We start from the raw sequence: 21,868 nt of genomic DNA, 5'->3' as shown, positions 1-21,868 counted from the left end.
CACACACACACACAAAGACAAATACAAAGGTTACTGAATATGACCACGGTATGTGTGCATGATCTCTGCATTTCTAGCTTGTGTGTGTATGTGTGTGTGTGTGTGTGTTCGAGGTCTATCTTTACCTGTCTGAGCCCAGCAGTCTGAAGATGCGTGAGCTGTCGGAGATCTCCTGTGTGATCTGGTGCAGTGACAGAGCAATGTTACACACACAAACACACACACATTCAACACACCCTGTATACACGAGCCCCGAACACACACCTCGTTGGTTCTGAAGCTGCGTCCCTGCATGCCGTGTCTCCAGAAGGCCAGTACGCTGTCCTGCAAACACACTGCAACCAGCACAGAGAGGCGTTATCATCGTCGGGTTCATGTGCGCGCACACACACACACACACACACACACAAGAAACCAGTCTGTCGCTTGTGGGCGTGGCCTGTCCAGGAGGAGGTGGTAGCTATTTCTAGACAAAGGTTTGTGGACACTGTAGCTTTACAGCAACTAAGAGGCTCTAACACTGAGCATGGTCACGCTGGAACAAAGCTCCTGAGCTCCATGGTGTGGAGGTTCAGGTTGGAGTGGGAGAATTCGAGTGTCCTGCACAGAGCCCTGACTCTGACTCAACCCCACTGAAGATCTCTGGGATGACCTGGAACTAGAGTCTCTTCAACATCAACACCAGTGTCTGATGTCACTAAGGCTCTCGCTACACTCCAACATTTAGTGGAAAGCTTTCCAGAAGAGACGAGTACATGTGTGTGTGTGTGTGTGTGTGTGTGTGAGATGGTCAGGGATGCACATACTTTTTCCCCCACATAGTGTATATCTTCTAAAGCTAAAGATCAGACCAACACACGCCACACAATTGTAAGATTTGTCGCTTTACAGCATCATTAAGAGTGAAGCTCTGTGTGGTAGAACGTACGTAAAACAATGAACAACACACACACACACACACACACACACACGGCCTGACTCACCTATTGCTTCAATCTGGAAGTTGAAGGTGAGCTCGGCTGAGAGCTTCTTGCTGGATTTTAATCGGCCTTGTAAGTTCACCATCTTTATACAACCTGAAAATGTGTGCATACAACACACACACACACACACACACCCAGAGTTAAACATACCCTGTAAACAGTCAGCATTTACACACCTGGCACTGAAACTGCATCAGCAAACAGCTTGTCTGTGTGTGTGTGTGTGTGTGTGTCTGAAACACGTGTGTGAGGCAGTAATTGATAAATCCATACTCACGGTCCAAACACACCAGTATGGTGTCCCTTTCCAGCTGTGTGACGTGAATCACGCATGTCTGTGGCGTATCTGAAACAGAAACACCAGCACACACTCAACCCATGGGAAAGCTACTTCAACACACTCACAGTGACTCAACTCCAACCTCGACCTCTCCTCTCTCTGCTTGTCCAGGCTCTTAATAATGTTATCCTGACATGCAGTGTTCCAAATCAACAAGGTGCACCTCAGTGGAGTGTCTATCCCCTACATCTCCTACAAGGTCTGAAGCGTTTATACTGGGTTTGGTGTAGAATTAAAGTTATGAATTAAACAGTATCAGACTACAGCAGCAGTGATACCGGGACGTCGGGTCGTACCAGGCTCGGTGAAGATCGGTGCTATATCGTTGGGGTCAACGGTGCCGAAGGTCACGACCTGATCAGGCTGACTGCCTTTAACAACAGACACACAGATCAGCGGGTAGTGATGCTCCGGGACCACCAGCATCTCGAACACTTCCAATGGACAAGGGAGGGTGAAGTCTATATTCTACACACAGGGAAAGAAAAAAGATTAGATCTCAGATTCACTCAAAGACTCACTCACTCATTCAGACTCACTCACCCACTTAGACTCAGTCATTTACTCAGACTCTCACTCACCCACCCACCCAGACTCCCTCACTCAGACTCCCCCAGACTCCCCCACTCGTTCACTCAGATTCACTCACCCACTCACTCAGACTCAAACACCCACTAATCTATGCAGACTCACCCACTCAGACTCACCCATTCACTCACAGAGGCACAGACTCAAAAACACACAATCCCCACCTTAATGAGCATGAATCGCTGCATGGACTCCACCCATTCAAACAAAACTACACTGGACTGGAACGCACCACACAGATACTTCATCCCTGTGTATGGATTGCGAACTAAACACACACACACACACACCTCAGGTTAAGAGAGTCATTCTTATAACAGTCTAATTACAGCATTATACAGAAGTATTTTTTGTATATTCACTTCTAGCTCCTAAATTTAAAGCTTAAAAAAACCCATCATGTGCGTTTCCTCTTCCTGTGTGCTGCTGTTACACCCTGAGCTCTGTGTGACTCACCTACACAACACTTCTGGCACCCCTTTGTGTCTGGGATCTTATTGGACACTGTGAACTTCCTGTGGAACAATTAAAGACAATCAGTGCATTTAGCTGCATTCAGAGAGAGAATTATTGCACAAACACACAGATCCACATTGTCTTGGACTCATCATAAAAGCGTAAAAGCTTTACCGGTCATGCCACATTGCTGATATACGAAAAGCTTAGGAATTAATTGTTGGTAACATGTCATGTAAAGGGGTTTGACCTCAAAGAGCTTCCTGTCCACTGAAATGTACCTACTATGGAGCAGGGCTTTTTCTTGCTGAAGCTAGTCAAAGAAATGAGTCAAAGAATGACGTAAAACAAACCCATATTTATCCGTTCTGATTAAAAAGTGCTGATGTGGGAATAGATGCATATGAGGAGATAGGAGGAGATAACGATCTAATCTGTGTGAATAAGGGCTTCACTCCTTCCCCTGTGAGCTGAGGTGAACTTTCAGCCTCTCAGAGCCTCAGTGTTTAACGATGAGCTTCCTCTGCTTACATACAGCATTCGTTTACTCGTCAGTTTACATCCAAGATAATCACAGAGTCGCAGCCGAAACCTACCGAGGGATGATTTTATCGGGCAGTTTGTACGTCGGTATGGCCACTGGTAACTTCTGCATCTGTCGAGCGTGCTCGAAGAGACCACACAGGTTATGAGAGTACAGCTGGGACGCTTTACCTGCACCACACACACAACCCAAAGACTCAAACACAATCATCACATTCTGAAATCTCCTAAACCTGTAAACTATAATCGTTTATAACCCAGAAGAGCTCTGAGGTTAGATCTGGTCACAATTCTTGCTTTTTCCTCGACGCTGTCGTCTCTGTACAGCTCATTAGGGATCGAAATCTACGTCCAGATTTCTGCTGATATATCTATTTGCAATAATGCTACACAGATTCAAACTGAAGAGGAGGAAAGAGGCTTATCTTTGGCTCCTAACTTGACCAGCATGGATGTAACACTACCTCGCTGTTGTAAAAGATTTTATCTGAGTGCGAGTCCCGCATCATCTTTATACTGTACTAGTATCATCTTTACATAAGGGTCCTGTGCTGTTCTGTAGTCTCTTTCCTGGATTCTAATTTATGTAGACCGTCTCTGATAAACCTATAACCTTCTGATGATCTTCATCAATGACATCTTTCTCAGCAACCGAGCACAAACCCCACCACCCCCTTTTTCTCCCACTATATTTTATTTCCTGTGTGTCTGCTTTATAAAAGAATGCTGAAAAAGTCTTACCGGATATGGAGAAGAGCCAGTTGTTCATTACGTACAGCCACGTGCACCTCCGAGGGAATATCTGTGAGAGAAGCACAGCAGGTAAGTTAATAAGAGTGGCAGCATGGAGAGACATCACACATCAGGTTTGTTGATAGTATGGAGGAGAATTCAGAGAAAACAATCCTAGTCCAATAATAATAATTATAATAACAATAATAAGAAGAAGAAGATAAAAAAGAATAAAAATAAATAACACTATTTTGTATACCATCTTTCCTACGTGAAAATGCAGCTCAAAGTGCCTCACATGTCCAAAAAATAAATAAATAGATAAATAAAATAAATAAATAGATAAATGGGGGAAGAGGTTAAAAAAAACCCCCAAAAAACAAGAACAATAATAATAAAAAAAAGGAACATAAAAGTGTAAAATTTGGATATAATAATAATAATAATTTTTTTTATTATTTAGCTCAAAGTGCTTCACATGTCCAAATAAAATGAATAAAATAAGTAAATAAAAAAAACAAATGGGGGAAAAGGTAAAAAAAAGAAACAAACAAATCAAGAACAATAAAAAAACGGAACATAAAAGTATAAAATTTGTATATAATTATAATAATTATAATAATAATAATTATTATTATTTTTAATCGAACCATCTTTCCTACATGAAAATGCAGCTCAAAGTGCTTCACATGTCCAAAAAAATGAAATAAAATGAATAAAATAAAATAAATAAATAAATAAATAAATACACAAATGGGGGAAAAAAACAAAAACAAATCCAAAACAATAAAAAAAACATAACATAAAAATGTACAATTTTGGATAATAATAATAATAATAATAATAATCAGAAGAAAACAAAATAACACTTTTATTTTTATACCATCTTTCATACATGAAAATGCAGCTCAAAGCGCTACACATATCCGAAAATAAATAAGTAAATAAATAAATAAACAAATAAAAGAGGAAAGAAGAAGGAAAAAAAAAACAAAAAAAAACAGAACATACAATTTGGATATAATAAAAATATTGATAGTAGTAGTAATAATAATAATAATAAATAAATAAAATACAAAATAATAAAATAAAGACAAAATGAATTAGAGGTGTCTTTGAATGCTTTTTAAAAACATAAATATCAGGTAAATAGAAAAAATGTTGCAGATTTTCGGGGTATAACAGCTAATGCTTCTCCTAATCACTTCACATTTACATTACAGTATGTCAGAAACTGAGCACTGAAAGATGTCAAACTGCGATTCGGTGCATTATTTGGATAAACAGAAGGTCAGAAAGATTTAAAGGAGGAATTTCTTGGCTAACAGACGTTTCAGTCTGGTCCGAGTCTCACCTGCTCCATGGAGGTCTCATGAAGCTCGTTCAGATTAAGGCTGTAGATTCCTTCCTCGGCTCCAAAAAGCAAATACTGATCTGAAATGAGAAACATGAGATCGATCCAGAGAAGAAAATAAAAACATTGGGATTGTTATGCAAATCGTAAAAAAGTAAGCTTTCACAGGCGTTCCTCGTACCTCGGGTGTCGGGGTTGACCCAGGACGAAGCGCAGTGGACCTTCAGCGGACATCCGTTGAACACTTTTGAGAAACACGCCCCCATCTGAGCAGAAGAAACGGAGATTTATCAGAAAAACACACCATCAAATGTTTAAGTTCTCTAATGTTTCATCGCTGGCGTTTAATTTCCTCATACTCGGAGAAGCGTGCTGTTTCCATGGTAACAAGCACACCAACCAATCAGATGCTGTAGCTGCAGTTAGCTGAACCGCACAGCATATATATTCTTTTATTCAAGTTGTGTGGTGTATTTTGTAATGATCCACTCATCTGGGATTAAGATTTTTAATAAATTCTTTAATAAATTCTATAAAAATGACAGAGACGCTGCTGCATTTAAACCTGAATTGTCTGATCTGTTTATGTGGGCGGGGCATACTGTGTCTCTCTTGTCAATCACACCGACTCTAGCCAATCACTGGCTTGTGTGAGCTCATGCACGTGGGAGATGATGGCTCGTGCTTTTCTGTTTGATGGTAAATCTTTATGATAAAAGTCCGGCACTGAGTCGGTCGTGTAAAGTCTACTGAGGATATAAAATCCAGAGAAAGTGGATTAAGGTGGTTGCCATGGTGACGTTTTCTCGCTTCCGTGTCGTATAGACAGGTGATGTACTCACGTGCACTTTAGGCGTGGGAGGAAGACCGTTACACATCGGCTTCTGCGGCACGTGCACAAAGAGAGAGAGGCGTTAAAACAAACAAACAAACAAACAAACAACTGGTTAAACATTATTCTTGGTTTGAACTGGTGGATAAATCAGGACTCACGGGAATGTCTTTACTCCTGCGACTGGGAATAGTGGGGAGAGTCGACTGTCTTTCCCTCTCTCCATTCTGTGATGAGGCGCTCAATCCGTTGCCTACATACACACACACACACACACACTTTGTAATATATACATCAGAAAACTCCAACATCATCCATACAGAAGAACCCATTCGAACCCTGTCCACTAATGCGATAACATCCTGTCATTATAACTTATGAAAGATCCGGTGTTAGCATGCATGCTAGCTATTTAAATAGCTAGCGCGAGGTCTCCACCTGATTAAGCACACATAAGGGAGAGCTAAACTGTAATAAACACCATGCACTCAACAGCATGCCTGGTTAACACACACACACACACACACACCACAGAGAGCAGTGTATCAGTATCTCAGCGCTGAATCATCGTCGATGCTAATTTTTTGGCTAAACCCAAAACCGCAAACAGTTCCAGAAGTATCTCTCTCGCTCGATCCCTCCATAAAGTTTCAGGAAACGTAAAATCAATTCCGTGACGCTTCAAAAAATGTATTACTGCTTGTTTTCAGGGGAGAAAAAATGCTTTGTATTATTCAGGAAAAACAGAAAGATCAGTTTGTGTTAGCATCGATGCTAGTGATGTGTCGTTCATGAACGATTCGTTTATTTCGAACGAATCCTTAATATGACTCGGGAGCAACGAGTCGACTCAGAAAACGATTCGCTCATTTTTGTATTGAACGTGCATGCGCAACATCCTATCGGTTCTGTACGGGAAATTACTGGAAAAGTACGGGAAATGTCTTATTCTAAATGTGATCAATGTTAATACTTGTGTCGAGTTATTTGGATAGTTACATGCAACACTAATTGTATTCTGCTGAAATGAACGAAATGACACGGGGGGGGGGAGATCGTTCACCTCGCTGAACGAGATTCAAAGATCCGAGTCAGTAAAATGATCCGAACTTCCCATCACTAACACTGTGTTTAGGCTAAAACTAGGGCAAAAATAAAACGCCATTTTAAAAACGTCACCAATTTAAAAACCTGCCGGTCAAATGCTGTGGGTGAGAAAAAAGTGACAAAGGCACGGAAAATGTCGCTATACAATATTTATTCTCTCGAGCAAGCCGTTTCACTACTCGATTCGTACAGGAAACACGACGTGTACTGCGCATGCGCGGAAATGCGTCTACTTGCCTGAGGCATAACGAAAAGATTCACGGCAGTTTATTTAGTATTTATTATACTGTTGTTATAATACTACTACTAATATAATGTTATAATGTGTGATAGGAAAATATTGGCGAGAGGTGTACAAGACAGTGGTGAGACCGGCCATGCTGTATGGTTTAGAGGCAGTGTCACTGAGGAAGAGACAGGAGTCAGAGCTGGAGGTAGCAGAGCTGAAGATGTTGAGGTTCTCTTTTGGAGTGACACGGTTGGACAGGATTAGGAACGAGTACATCAGAGGGACGGCTCATGTTGGAAGTTTGGGGGACAAAGTTAGGGAGGACAGATCAAGATGGTTTGAACATGTTCATTAGTAGGAGAATGTTGGACATGGAGCTGCCAGGCAGGAGGTAAAGAGGAAGGCCAAAGAGGAGGTATATGGATGGAATAAATGAGGATATGAAGCTAGTGGGTGCAAGTGTTGAGGATGCAGAAGATAGGGATAGGTGGAGAGAGATGATTCACTGTGGAGACCCCTGAAGGGAAAAGCCGAAAGAAGAGGAAGAATATGTTACAGTGAGTTGTTGACAGCAGTTTCGTGCATGCACAGAACAAAGCGGTACGGATGGAGTAATGACAATACTTCCAGGAGTAAAGGTGTACCCCGTTTCCATGGTTACAGAGACGTTTTTATGATTAAACTTTTTTGCGGTTTAAGACGTAGCCATGTAAAAACTGAAACACACTCACTACAACGTAAAAAAAATAAACAACTAAAAACAAAACAAAAACGTTTCCATCAGCCTTAACGACATCTTTCACTTTGTCACCCCCAGCCAAAAAAAATGTTCTTATCCATATGGAAGAGTTTTGTTCATGTTATAAATTTGACAGTTTTACAGCAGGTGGATGGAAACTCCATTAGGGTCAATGGAAGCCACTACACATCTACTGCGATTTTTACATCTACCAATCACAGAGCGGCATCTGGCTACCGGGGGGCGGAGCCAGGCTTACTGTCTTCCTTCTGCTCCTCGGCGTGAAGCCACTCCCAGAACCTAAAACTCCCATCATCCCCTTCGGTCTCTGTCTGAGCGTGCTCGGGAGGCTCTTTACCTAAGCTGCTGCGTCTCTGGGGGGGCAGGCGAGGGGGCGGTGGCCTGGGGGGCACACAGGAGGTGGGGCGAGGAGGAGGGGTGGGGCTTGAGGAGACAGGGCAACGTTTGATGGTCCCCTGTCCGGCGCTGTCCTCTCCGTCGGGGTCATTCTGAGGAGGACCGAGAGACTTCGGCTACAGAGAGAGAGAGCAAGCGAGAGAGAGGGGGAAAGAGACAGAGTGACAGAGAGAGTGGGAGAGAGAGTGAGAGAGATAGTGTGACAGAGTGACAGAGAGACAGATTGAGATAGTTCGAGACAGAGAGAGAGAGATCAAGAGAGATAGTGTAAGACAGAGAGTGTGTGTGTGTGTGAGAGAGAGATAGTGTGAAACAGAGAGAGAGTACGTTTGTGAGAGAGTGTGAGAGAGATAGTGTGATACAGAGTGACAGAGAGACAGATTGAGATAGTTTGAGACAGAGAGAGAGAGGGAGAGAGAGATAGTGTGAGACAGAGTGACAAAGACAGAGAGCAGATTGAGATAGTTTGAAACAGAGAGAGAGAGAGTGTGAGAGAGAGAGAAATAAATGCTTTAAATGCTAAATATTTAAATTAATTAAAAATTTGTGTGTGTGCTTGTGTGTTGTCATTTTTGTTTGTGTGTGTGTGTGTGTGTGTGGTCTCACCTTAGGGGGTAAGGGGGGAGGAACTTTAGGCCTCATTGTTGAACTGGAGTTTGAACTGAGGAATCAGACGTGCAGTTAAGATTATTAGATCATCGCACACACACACACACACACACACACAGATACACACACAGACACACAAACACACACAATCCATAAACAAACACAATCACGGAGTAGAAAGAAAGATGATGATGACATGCAGTGGCAGCTTTCTCATGACGGACACGCGCTGTGACCAATCAGATGAAGAGGAGCTCATTACTGCGTCTCAGCCAAAACAAGCTGGGAGTGGTTTAAAGCTGAGGGCGGAGTGCAGTGTAATGGGGTTATTTTGTTATTTCTGCTGGGGGTTAGTGCCGCGCAAACCATCAAGCAAAAGCATCATGTGATTTGGTCTGGAAACACATTCCTGCATGTTGCTCTCTAAAGGTTTTTCTTTGCCTGAGGCACAAAACATCTTTACAACAACACCACAGACTTGAAGCATGAAGAGTTAGTGATGACAGGCTGGGACATGCCCTAACACACACATTTTCTTTCAATCTATTTTTAATTTATTATTTTTATTGTATAATTTATATAGGCCTTAATAATAAATAAATTTAACTAAAAAAAATCAAATTAATTTTTTTTTTCCAAAAATTCTCTTTAAAAAATATATTTTCTTTAAAACAGTATTAAATGTTTCTTATTGTGTTTAACTCAAATACATTGATATTTTTAAAGATATTAATTTTTTTAATGTTTTATTTCCTTCTTTGAGCATTACTCAGCTAGTTTTTTGTTTATATATATATATATATATATATATATATATATATATATATAAATAATCTATATAAATATTTATTACATTTTTAAAATAAATAAATATATAAATAAGAATATAAATATAATTTATATTCTTATTTATTAAAAAATATATATAATTTATATTCTTATTTATATAAAATTTGTATTTGTTGCTGTTTTTACAAATTTAATGTTACATTAATTTTTCCGTAAACATACATATATTGTAGCAGAAAATGGATAAAAAAAATTTACCAAATAAAATAAAAATATTTAGAAATCATACATTAAGAATTGTATTTTATACAAAGAATAAGGATGGAAATTTTATTTTATATATTTTAAAGACTTAAATTTACTGTTTTAATTTTATTTTGTATATTTTAAATATTTTAAATTATTAGTTTAGCAATTTTATTAGAAAGAGTATTTTTGCAATTTATTTTATATATAAATGTTGAATAATTATATATATATATATATATATATATATATATATATATATATATATATATATATATAACAATTATTTTAAATAATTAATTTTGCAATTAAAATGAAATTTGTACCACACACAGACACACATTTACACACACAGAAGCACACACAAACACACAGCACCCTGAAGTCATCCTATCTCTGCATGCACACTTAGACAGTGGAATAGGACACAGCCGAACAGGAAAGTGAGCTTCAGATCAAGTGCTGATTGAAGAACATCACTAGAGACAGAGAGACCACCTGAGGTGATGATGACAAGCAACCATGCGTGTGTGTATGTGTGTGTGTGTGTGAGAGAGAGTGAGCTTGCTCATGAGCACTCTTGCTCTCAGACACTTACTGTCCAGCTTCATCATCACCATCCTCCTCATCCTCCTCTAAATGTGTCACATGACCCCTGAGAGAAATGAAGAGGGCGGAGACTAAGAGGGCGTGGCAGCCTCAGAAAAGGGCAATGAACAAGCATTATGGAGAGAAACACGCACGCACGCACACACACACACAAGCACGCACACACTCATGAGGACAGCTAAGCAGCGCTAAGCGGAGGGAGTTAGTCTACTAGGCTAATGGTGTGGGAGGAGTTATCTAGCGCTGACCAATCAGGAGCAATGGGTGGGGCTTAACTTACCTCTGATTGAGTTCCTCTGCTACTGATTTTAACAGACTCCTACAAGAGAGGAAGATGAACGGAGAGACAGAAAAACGCCAACAGAGTAAGAGGGACAGAAGGAGTCTATCGGACACGTGCACACACACACACAAAAACAAACACATACACACAACACAAACAGATATATTAAACACACACACAAAATAAACACACAACTGTACACTTACTTATGATCACCCAGCAAACTATGTGGCTCCAACTGCAGTTCCTGTGACAAGATACAGACTTTCTCAGAGATTTAAACCCAAACACACTCAACACACACACACTTTACAAATATACATAATTTACACACACAGTTACATACCGGCTCATGTAGCTCCGTCTCTTTCCACAGCGGAGGATCAAACTTGACCTGATCAACTGTATCACAGAGATATTCCAAGTCAGCATTCCCAACAAAAATCCCCAACAAAATTCCATCACCATTCCAAACAAAATGCTAACAAAAAAAAAAAAAAGACCCCTCCACAAATTCCCAGCCAGCACTCTCAACAAAATTCCCCAACAGCATTCCCAACACAATTCCCTGCCAACATTCCCAAAACATTCCTAATCAGAACACCCCCATACAAAACAATTCCCAGTCAGATTCCCAACATAATTCCTAGTCAGCATTCCCAGTCAGAATTTCAAAACCATTTAATCCTTTTTTTTTTTTTTTCAATGAATGCATAAGCATACTCTTACACTTTCCCACACACACACACACACACACACACACACTCACAGTTGATCTCTGACAGAGTCTTTTTATCCCGTGAACTTCGGCTTGCTGACGTGATCCGCTGAGGAACGTGCACCGGAGACTGCAAACACACACACACGTTATTTATAATACATTTTAATAATTAAAAGCATGAAGATGTCCCAGTAACTGAAAGGCAGCTATCCCTGCTAAACACAGTGGATCAGATATCTGAGAAAAAAAAGAAACAAATTCGAGCTGATCCTGTAAATAAATCCTGTAATTGTAATTGGCTGTGGAATTGGATTAGGATTTTTTTATAGTCCTGAAATGATGCATTTCTGAATTATAGATTATGGATTATTTAGAATATGTCTCCTTAATGAAGACCAACACAGAGGCCACGCCTCCTTCACTAAGACTAACACAGAGACCACACCTCCTTCACTAAGAGTAACATTTTGGAAATGCCTCCTTCACTAAGACGAACACAGAGGCCACGCCTCCTTTACCAAGACCGACACAGAGGCCACGCCTCCTTTACCAAGACCGACACAGAGGCCACGCCTCCTTTACCAAGACCGACACAGAGGCCATGTCTCCTTCACTAAGACTGACGCAGAGGCCACGCCTCCTTCACTAAGACTAGCACACAGGCCGAGCCTCCTTCACTAAGACTAGCACACAGGCCGAGCCTCCTTCACTAAGACTAGCACACAGGCCGAGCCTCCTTCACTAAGACTAGCATACAGGCCGAGCCTCCTTCACTAAGACTAGCACACAGGCCACGGCTTCTTTACTAATTTCTTGATTATTTAGAATATGTAAACATAATATTTATTATATTGAAAATGTATGTCAGTTTTTTGTGAAGGAATTTAACTGAAGACAAAGTTGCGATTTTTTTGTGGGGGTTTTTCCCCTGCATTTCTGACTCGAGTGCTTTTAAAGGTATTTTAAAGCTTTTTAGTTTTTTAAAGGAGAAAATGGTCTCGTGGTACAAATTTTTATTTATTTATTTTTTACTAAACCAGTATAACCAGTGACGAATCAGGAGAATTTCGAACGCTGAAGCTGATTTAAAAGGAAAAAGCTTCCATTTGCAGTGTCATGAATCAGCTGACCAGCGGACCTGATCAAGTTTACAAAAGCAGGCAACTTGTTTATTGTTGAAATGAAGTGAGCGTGTCAAAATGGGATATGAAAGAGGGAAACAAATTTTTTTTTTTCAAGTTTGTTACATGACGACTGAAGAAAACTTTTCAAAGCTCTGTCAAAGGTCACGTGACCTCACCTCGGGGTCAGCTTCCTCGTCCTCGCCGTCGTGGCTGTCCTCCATGTCGGCGCGGTCAGGGTTGCTGAATTTATCCAGCAGCTCGATGGCGAGGGTACGGCTCAGCGGCTGCGACACGAACGGGTGCTGGAACGAGACAGGAAGAGAGCTTGTGAGACGTCAGAGATTGGACGAAAGCCTGCAACTTTACTTCCCGAGTCCTGCATTACTCTAATCGCTGGTTTGCTAAGTGGCTAGCTATCCTAAGTAATATTTCCGCGTCTTCATGACATTATTTTGTACACAGGTTTTTTGTTGGGATAATTGAACTGTTGGATAATTGAACTAGTTGCTCTTGTGTCTTATCAGTGAAAATATTTACATCACTTCCTGTATTTATTGCCTTTCAGTCTGCTAATATGTTAGCATGCCTATTAGCTTGTCTGGTAACTAGCCAGTATGACTAAATAAATATAGTTATTGTTGGTGTTACGTAAACTTCATTCCTGGGATTCACACGAGGAGAAACAGGTGGATGAGGGAGAGTTAAAGCCTTTGCTGGAGAAGACACGCTAAGAAGATGACACACACCTGCAGCAGTTTATCTGCCATCGGTCTTTTCTTCGTGTTTTTAATCAGCGCCATTTTCACAAAGTGATGAAAGTTATTCGTCCTGAGTGCAGAAAGAGACAGAGACAGAGAGAGAGAGAGAGGGAGAGAGAGGACCACTTTTAACTTGCTGCAACATCTAAAAAGGCAAAAGCTTCTAAAAATGTCTTTAATAGGTCACAAAACACAAACACTCTCTCACACACACAAACACACACACACTCTCACACACACTTACCATTTGAGTTTATCTTTCAGTTTAGGGGGCTGGAAGTTGCTCTTGGTCATGAGGAAAAGAGCTCTGAGGGAGAGAGACAAGAAAATCAACACACACTCGTATATACTTATATTCTCACACACACACACACACACACACACCTCATTGGGTGCAGGTCAAACATGGGAGGTTGGAGCTCAGCCAGCTCTATAGCAGTGATGCCAACAGCCCAGATATCACACAGCTGATTATAACCTCCTTTACGCTCTACTGCAGCCACCTCCGGAGCCATCCTGTACACACACACACACACATAGATGGAGACAGAGATAAAGACAGACAGAGAGAGAGACATGTACTGTTATTTACTAGAATGCAGCTTTATTAACACACAGCCTCGTTTACTAACACAAAGGTCACGCCTCCTTTACTACCACAAAGGTCACACCTCCTTCAATAAGACTAACACACAGGCCACACCTACTGCACTAAGACTAACACACAGGCCTTACCTCCTTCAATAAGACTAACACACAGGCCACACCTACTGCACTAAGACTAACACACAGGCCTTACCTCCTTCAATAAGACTAAAACACAGGCCACACCTCCTTCAATAAGACTAACACACAGGCCATGCCTCCTTCACTAAGACTAATACAGAAGCCATAACTCTTTCACCAAGACTAACACACAGGCCACACCTCCTTCACTAAGACTAGCATAGAGGCCACACCCCTTTTAGAAAGCCAGGAGAACAGAGCAGGACTTTACCAATATGGCGTTCCAATGAATGACTTCCTCTTGGCCAGAGTGGCTGAGATCTGAGCCGAGACGCCGAAATCCGCTACAGAGACACAGAGAATCGTTTACATTACAGATCTAATTAATAACTCTATTTTATGTAACTACATACAGTGTCTTCATTTCCCTCACCCAGCTTCACATAGCCATTGTCTGTTAGTAAGATATTTGCTCCCTGTGAAGAAAAAAGAAACGACGATGAAAAAGGAACAAAACTTTATTAAAGGTAACTAGGTCAAAGGTCAAGGATGTGGAATCCTACCTTAATGTCTCTGTGCATCTTGCCTTTGTTGTGGAGGTAGTACAGGCCCTGAGACACACACACCGTACACTTTACACACACATTTGTGCAAATATTTGTGTGTCTGTGTGTGTTTGTTATAAAAATATTGATATTACAGAACAGGCTGTAGTGTTTAATTGTGTCAGTATACAGGAGTGTGTTTATGGTGCTGAACACACATGCACTTGTGTGTGTGTGTCTGTGTGTGTATGTGCGCACGTACCTGAAGGGTCTCCCGTGATACGTATGCAATCTGCGACTCCAGTAGAGGTCCGGTCACTGAGAGAGAGAGAGAGAGAGAGAGAGAAAAGAGGGTGAAAGAAAGAGAGAGAAAGAGTAAGAGAGAGAGAGAAAGAGAGTGAGTGAGAGAGAGAGAGAAAGAGAGAGTGAGTGAGAGAGAGAGAGAGAGAGAGAGAGAGAGAGAGAGTATGTGAGAGTGTGTGAGTGAGTGAGTGTGTATGAGAGAGAAAGAGAAAGAGAGGGAGAGAGAAAGAGAGTGAGAGAGAGAAAGAGAGAGAGAGTGTGTGTGTGAGCCGAGACAAACACACACACACGTTCATACGTGAGGTCAATTATTCAAAAAAACGCCCACTGCATCAGGTGAGTGAAGGTGAAGTGCAGGTACCGTGGTAAATATCCTGTAGTGAGCCTCCGCCGCAGTATTCCATACAGATCCATAACTTATCTCTCCTGAAACACACACACACAATCAACACACACCATCTACACACAGTTTGACCAATCCACACAGAACACACCCACCTCAAATATTTCACACAGATACCGGAATTCTAGAGCAAGCCGAATTATTAAGTGAATTATTAAAATTAATGTAAATGTAATTTTAATAATTTTACTCAAGTTTTTTTTAACTCAAGTAAAAAAAATTTTACTCAAGTTTTTGGATAAATAAATGACTAGAAGTTTTATAGTATTAAAAAATATAGTTTAAACTAATAAATCATAACTAATAAATAAATTAAAAAATCAAATATTATAATATATTATAAATAAACAAATATAATGAATATTTACATTATTACATGAATAATATGCCTATTAATAATATAGGACATTTATTACAATAACTGAGTTTAAAATAAATGAGTTATTTATATAATTATTATAGAAATGATTTCTAATTTGTGGTTTATTCAGTAGCAGAGACAGTTGGAAATGAATTAAGAGAGAGAGAGAGAGAGAGAGAGAGAGAGAGAGTGAGTGAGTGAGGTATTAAATAGCAGTGTGTGTGTGTGTCTGAGAGGTATTAGATAGTTATGTTGTAAATGTGTGTGTGTGTGTGTGTGTGTGTGTGAGAGAGAAAGTGTGGTATTAAATAGCAGTGTGTGTGTGTGTGTGAGGTGTTAGGTAGCAGTGTGTGTGTGTGTGTGTGTGTGAGAGAGAGAAAGTGTGGTATTAAATAGCAGCGTGTGTGTGTGTGTGTGTGTGAGAGAGAGAGAGAAAGTGTGGTATTAAATAGCAGTGTGTGTGTGTGTGTGAGGTGTTAGGTAGCAGTGTGTGTGTGCGCGTGTGTGTGTGAGCTGTTAGATAGCAGTGTGTGTTGTGAGTGTGTATGTGTCTGTGTGGTGTTAGACAGCCATGTTGTAAGTGTGTGTGTGAGAGAGAGAGAGACAGAGGGTGTGAGTGTGGTATTAAATAGCAGTGTTGTGCGTGTGTCTGTGTGTTGTGAGTGTGTGTGAGGTGTTAGATAGCAGTGTTGTGCGTGTGTGTGTTGTGAGTGTGTGTGTGTTTGTGTGTGTGTGCCTGTGTGTGTGTGAGGTGTTAGATAGCAGTGTTGTGAGTGTGTGTGAGAGTAAGGTGTTAGATAGCAGTGTTGTGAGTGTGTGTGTGTGTATGTGTGTGTGTGTGTGAGGTGTTAGATAGCAGTGTTGTGCGTGTGTGTGTGTCTGTGTGTTGTGAGTGTGTGTGTATGTATGTGTGTGTGAGGTGTTAGATAGCAGTGTTGTGCGTGTGTGTGTCTGTGTGTTGTGAATGTGTGTGCGTGTTTGTGTGTGTGCCTGTGTGTGTGAGGTGTTAGATAGCAGTGTTGTGTGTGTGTGTGTGTGTGTGTGTGAGGTGTTAGATAGCAGTGTTGTGTGTGTGTGTGTGTGTGTGAGGTGTTAGATAGCAGTGTTGTGTGTGTGTGTGTGTGTGTGTGTGTGTGTGAGGTGTTAGATAGCAGTGTTGTGTGTGTGTGCGTGTGTGTTACCTGAGATAACTACCGAAGTATGCCACGATGTTGGAGTGTTTACAATCCTTCATCATGACAATCTCCTGCTGCACCACTGCAAAGTCCTCACCTGAAACACACACACACTTCCTCAGACTCTCTCACAGTCACATACACATTATACAGATCAGATGGTATGGATCATGAGGAAGGGCGGAGTCTTTCTGTACATTCTACGTTCTGATTGGTCAGGAGGAGTGATGCTGCACTGCGTTTAATGTAACTATAAATGGATGAAGAAAGTGTGGTGTTGATTAATTAGTAAATGAGTGCTGTGGGATCAGAGGAATAAAACACTGCAGGGTGTGACCATGGAGGAAATAATCAGGATCAGGACCAGGGTCAGCGTCAGGATAAGGATCAGGACCAGGGTCAGGACCAGGGTCATGATCAGGGTCATGATCAGGATCAGGGTCAGGGTCAGGATCAGCATCTGGACCAGGGTCAGGATTAGGGTCATGATCAGGGTCAGGACCAAATAGGAACTCTGCTTCATTACACACACATCAGTGAAGCGGATTATTTTCTGATTACTGCACAACACACTGACCCTCAACTGCTTAACTGGACACTGATCAGATTCTATTTCACTGGGGTAAAAATCTCTCTCTCTCTCTCTCTCTCTCTCTCTCTCACTTACTTACTTGTTCTCTTTTTCTTTCTTTCATGTCCTTTCTTTCTTTTGTTCTATTTCTCCCTTTCTGTCTTGTTCTCTCTTTCCCTCTCTTTCTTTCTCTCTCTTTTTCTAATTTTGTTCTCTCTCTCTCTCACATACTTTCTTTCTTACTTTCTTTCTCTCTCTCTCTCTCTCTCTCTCTCTCACACACACACAGTTTCTTATCTTTATTAGGGCATCTAGAAAAACCTAAATATAATGCAACAGTAGAAATGCATGCACACACACACACACACCCTCATGGAAAGAGTGTCAAACTGCTTGGAAAAAACACACAGGTAGCGATCAGGTAAGATAACCTGCTATAGTGAGCGTGCACACACACACACACACACACACACACGGCTATTAAACAGTGTTTAACAGCCTGTGAATGATGCTGCATTATTAATGCACACATGCAGGTTTGGTTAATTATTGCTCTGTCTGTGTGTGTGTGTGTGTGTGTGTGTGTTGTACGAATGGTTAGGACACACGGTTGTGTACCTGGTTCCAGTTTAATGACTTTGATGGCTGCCAGCTCTCCCGTGTTGACATTTCGCGCCTGTGAGAATAAAAAAGAAGAGACAGAAAAAACAAGATTTAATTAATTAATAAATAAATAAATAAATAAATAAGATTCCACCAAAGCCAAACATTCTCCTTATTAACTAAAAATTCTCCAAACATTTTAGCATGTCTACCATGTGCTGTTTGAGGATAAAATTTCAGTAGCTCAAACATTAAGTGAATTGTTTACACGTCATTAAAGACATCTGGAGTTTACTTAAAAGGAAAAACCCAGATAAAATCCAGATAAAGGCTGTTCTGGGATCAGATTAAACAGAGTCGCATCAAAGTTAACGAAAAATCCTGCACTGCAGTAAACCTCGAGACAACGGAAGAATTTAAAGTACACAGATATTGCTCCATCTTAGTAAAAGGTATTGTTCCAATTTATCCTGATATTGATCCTGATCAATCATAAAGAGAAGTATCAACTTTATATCTCACTGAAAACCAAAGTTTTATTGAATCAGATCAGATCACAACCCAGTGATCTGTAATCTAATCCTAACCCCTGAATCAGATTCAAATCAAATGACACCCCCTGAATCAGAATCAAACCCCACTGAATCTGAATCAAATCAAACAACAGCCCCCTGAATCAGAAACGAAACTCCCTGAATCTGAATCAAATAGATTGATTCTGATTCAGGGGGGTGTCATTCGATTTGATTCTGATTCAGGCCATTTTGATTTGACTGTGATTCAGAGGGTTTTGATTCAATTCTGATTCAGAGATTTTTGATTTGATTCTGAATTCAAATCAAATGACAAACCCCTGAATCAGAATCGAATCAAATGACACTCCCCTGAATCAGAATCAAATCAAATGACACTCCCCTGAATCAGAATCAAATCAAATGACAGACCCCTGAATCAAAATCAAACCAAATGACACTCCCCTGAATCAGAATCAAATCAAATGACAGACCCCTGAATCAAAATCAAATCAAATGACACCCCCCTGAATCTGAATCAAATCAAATGACAGACCCCTGAATCAAAATCAAACCAAATGACATTCCCCTGAATCAGAATCAAATCAAATGACAGACCCCTGAATCAAAATCAAATCAAATGACACCCCCCTGAATCAGAATCAAATGACACTCCCCTGAATCAGAATCAAATGACACTCCCCTGAATCAGAATCAAATCAAATGACACTCCCCTGAATCAGAATCAAATCAAATGACAGACCCCTGAATCAAAATCAAATCAAATGACACCCCCCTGAATCAAAATCAAATCAAATGACACCCCCCTGAATCAAAATCAAATCAAATGACACCCCTGAATCAGAATCAAATCAAATGACACTCCCCTGAATCAGAATCATATCAAATGACACCCCCTGAATCAGAATAGAATCAAATGACAGACCCCTGAATCAAAATCGAATCAAATGACACCCCCTGAAGAGTAATCTAATAATAATTCCCTGAATCAAAATTCAAACTATAAGGCCCCAGAATCGTAATCCAATCGGACTGTAACCCTCTGAATAAGAATCAAATCAAAACCCCCTGAATCAAAACTAAATTGCAATTCCCTGATTAAGAATCAAATCAAAACGCCTTGAATCCGAATCCAATTAAAAACCCCTGAATCAAAACTAAATTGCAATTCCCTGATTAAGAATCAAATCAAAACGCCTTGAATCCGAATCCAATTAAAAAACCCTGAATCAAAATCAAAGCTAACTCCCTGAATCAGAATCAAAACGCCCTGAATCAGAATCGAATCAAAATGCCTCAATCAGAATCAGATCAAAACTCCCTGAATCGGAATCAAATCAAAACCCCCTGGATCAGACTCAAATCCAAAATCCCTGAATCAGAATTGAATCAAAACTCTGTGAATCACAGTCAAATCAAAAAACCTGTGAATCAAAATCAAATTGCGAAGCCCTGATTAAGAATCGAGTTGTAAATCAGTGAATCAGAATCAAATCAAATCCCACAAACCAGAATCAAACTGTAACACCTGAAAAGGATTCAAATGAATCATAAAAGAATCAAGTCTTTCCCACTGAATCGTAACTGAACTGAATCGTAACCTCTGAATAAGAGAAACTGGTGATGGAGTGATTGTTCTTTAATTTGTTTTAAAAACGTCTCACAATTTATCTCTCTTTTTACAAATTAAACATCATTTGTCATTCTTAAATAAATGTACGTCTCACGTCTTTCTCTTACGTTCTTTCTTCCTTTTTCTTTCTTCGTTTCTTTCTTTCTCTCACATTCTTTCTTTCTTATGTTCTTTCTCTCTCACATTCTTTCTTTCTCTCTCGCTCTCGCTCTCTCACATTCTCTCTCTTTTTCTCTCATGTTCTTTCTTTCTCCCTCACATTCTTTTTGTTTTTTCTTTCTCTTTCTTTCTTTCTTTCTTTCTTTCTTTCTTTCTTTCTTTCTTTCTCTCTCTCTCTCACATTCTTTTTCTTTCTTTCTCACGTTCTTTCGTTCTCTCTCATCTTCTTTCTTTCTCTCTCATCTTCTTTCTCTCTCTCTCTCTCACATTCTTTCTTTCTCTCTCACATTCTTTCTTTCTTTCTCTCACATTCTCTCTCACGTTCTTTCTATTTCTTTCTTTCTCTCTCACGTTCTTTCTCTCTCACATTCGTTCTTTCTTTCCTTCTCGCTCATGTTCGTTCTTTCTTTCTCTCTCACTCACGTTCTTTCTTTCTCTCTCACATTCTTTCTTTCTCTCTCTCTCTCTCTCTCTCTCACGTTCTTTCTTTCTTTCTTTCTTTCTTTCTTTCTTTCTCTTTCTCTCTCACGTTCTTTCTTTCTTTCCCTCTAAATCGTAACTGAACTGAATGATAAACCTCTGAATAAGAGAAACTGGTGAAGGAGCAATCTCACTTTTTACAAATTAAAAGTCATCATTTGTCAAACTTAAATAAATGTAAAAAAAAAAAAAAAAAAAGTATGTTGCTCAAAAAGAAACATTTGATGATCGATGACAGACGATGAAAAAAGAAATATTGTGTATTTATTTTTTGATGTATTAATTTATTTGAATTTAGAACTAGACTTAGATGGAAGTATTTAAAAGACATTTATTATCCTGATTTCAGCAGATTTTCTTTTCCAGAATAAACAGAATCAGAAAAACGATGAATGTAGAAGTGAGCAGAAATCATTCCAGCTGTTAGTGCGACAGATTCACCGCTTATAAAAATAACCCTTACAGCTGTACAACCCACAATTTACTAGCTTTTCAGATCTTCTGTTTGATTTATGAAAAAACCTCCGTCAGCTTGTCAGCAGTTTTTCCGTGAAATAGGAATGGAATGTTCAGAATCCTTAAATGTGCTTTTCACCATTTGGGCCATTTCTGGGATGAACGTTGGAGGTCGGTTGTGGTCCATTTAAGAACGTTCAAGTCGAACCGGAATTTGGGAGAGGTTTCGGTTTATTCATAATTTCATGAGGAGGTCAAAAAAAGTTCTCCTGTGATGCAAAAACCTACATCAAAGTGATTAAGAAAAAGAAATGGAGACATTGGAATAAACTGAGAGCTCTCACACTCACACACACACACACACACACACACACACAATGGTGTTTCTGTAAGGCTTCACTGAGAGACACCAGTCTACCAGAACAGCAGATCTGAGGTCATCGCAGAACGGAGGGATGGAA

General features: G+C 40.1%; 1 protein-coding gene across 5 annotated transcripts in view; it reads right to left on the bottom strand.

The window, feature by feature from the left end:
* Positions 1-21,868, bottom strand: part of map4k3b (mitogen-activated protein kinase kinase kinase kinase 3b) — a 37,283-nt gene that overhangs the window by 5,021 nt on the left and 10,394 nt on the right. Inside the window, exons 2-32 of one of the 5 annotated variants that reach the window (XM_058398507.1) lie at positions 18,162-18,219; positions 16,979-17,069; positions 15,395-15,459; positions 14,993-15,048; positions 14,749-14,796; positions 14,619-14,661; positions 14,457-14,529; positions 13,844-13,975; positions 13,704-13,766; positions 13,448-13,529; positions 12,878-13,003; positions 11,626-11,704; positions 11,203-11,258; positions 11,063-11,103; positions 10,854-10,892; positions 10,563-10,619; positions 8,927-8,981; positions 8,163-8,436; positions 5,990-6,081; positions 5,839-5,880; positions 5,178-5,262; positions 4,997-5,076; positions 3,652-3,712; positions 2,964-3,081; positions 2,368-2,426; positions 2,076-2,179; positions 1,620-1,791; positions 1,261-1,329; positions 984-1,076; positions 265-335; positions 126-181 (exon numbers count right to left, since the gene is read on the bottom strand). In XM_058398507.1, the coding sequence (XP_058254490.1) occupies positions 126-181; positions 265-335; positions 984-1,076; positions 1,261-1,329; positions 1,620-1,791; positions 2,076-2,179; positions 2,368-2,426; positions 2,964-3,081; positions 3,652-3,712; positions 4,997-5,076; positions 5,178-5,262; positions 5,839-5,880; positions 5,990-6,081; positions 8,163-8,436; positions 8,927-8,981; positions 10,563-10,619; positions 10,854-10,892; positions 11,063-11,103; positions 11,203-11,258; positions 11,626-11,704; positions 12,878-13,003; positions 13,448-13,529; positions 13,704-13,766; positions 13,844-13,975; positions 14,457-14,529; positions 14,619-14,661; positions 14,749-14,796; positions 14,993-15,048; positions 15,395-15,459; positions 16,979-17,069; positions 18,162-18,219 (2,540 nt within the window). The remainder of the gene's footprint in view (positions 1-125; positions 182-264; positions 336-983; positions 1,077-1,260; positions 1,330-1,619; positions 1,792-2,075; positions 2,180-2,367; positions 2,427-2,963; positions 3,082-3,651; positions 3,713-4,996; positions 5,077-5,177; positions 5,263-5,838; positions 5,881-5,989; positions 6,082-8,162; positions 8,437-8,926; positions 8,982-10,562; positions 10,620-10,853; positions 10,893-11,062; positions 11,104-11,202; positions 11,259-11,625; positions 11,705-12,877; positions 13,004-13,447; positions 13,530-13,703; positions 13,767-13,843; positions 13,976-14,456; positions 14,530-14,618; positions 14,662-14,748; positions 14,797-14,992; positions 15,049-15,394; positions 15,460-16,978; positions 17,070-18,161; positions 18,220-21,868) is intronic. The other 4 variants (XM_058398512.1, XM_058398510.1, XM_058398508.1 and 1 more) reach the window with 4 other exon arrangements.

Source organism: Hemibagrus wyckioides, linkage group LG09 (assembly GCF_019097595.1).
Source record: "Hemibagrus wyckioides isolate EC202008001 linkage group LG09, SWU_Hwy_1.0, whole genome shotgun sequence".
In the NCBI taxonomy this organism is placed as follows: Eukaryota; Metazoa; Chordata; class Actinopteri; order Siluriformes; family Bagridae; genus Hemibagrus; species Hemibagrus wyckioides.
This window is presented reverse-complemented; position numbering and strand designations above follow the sequence as displayed.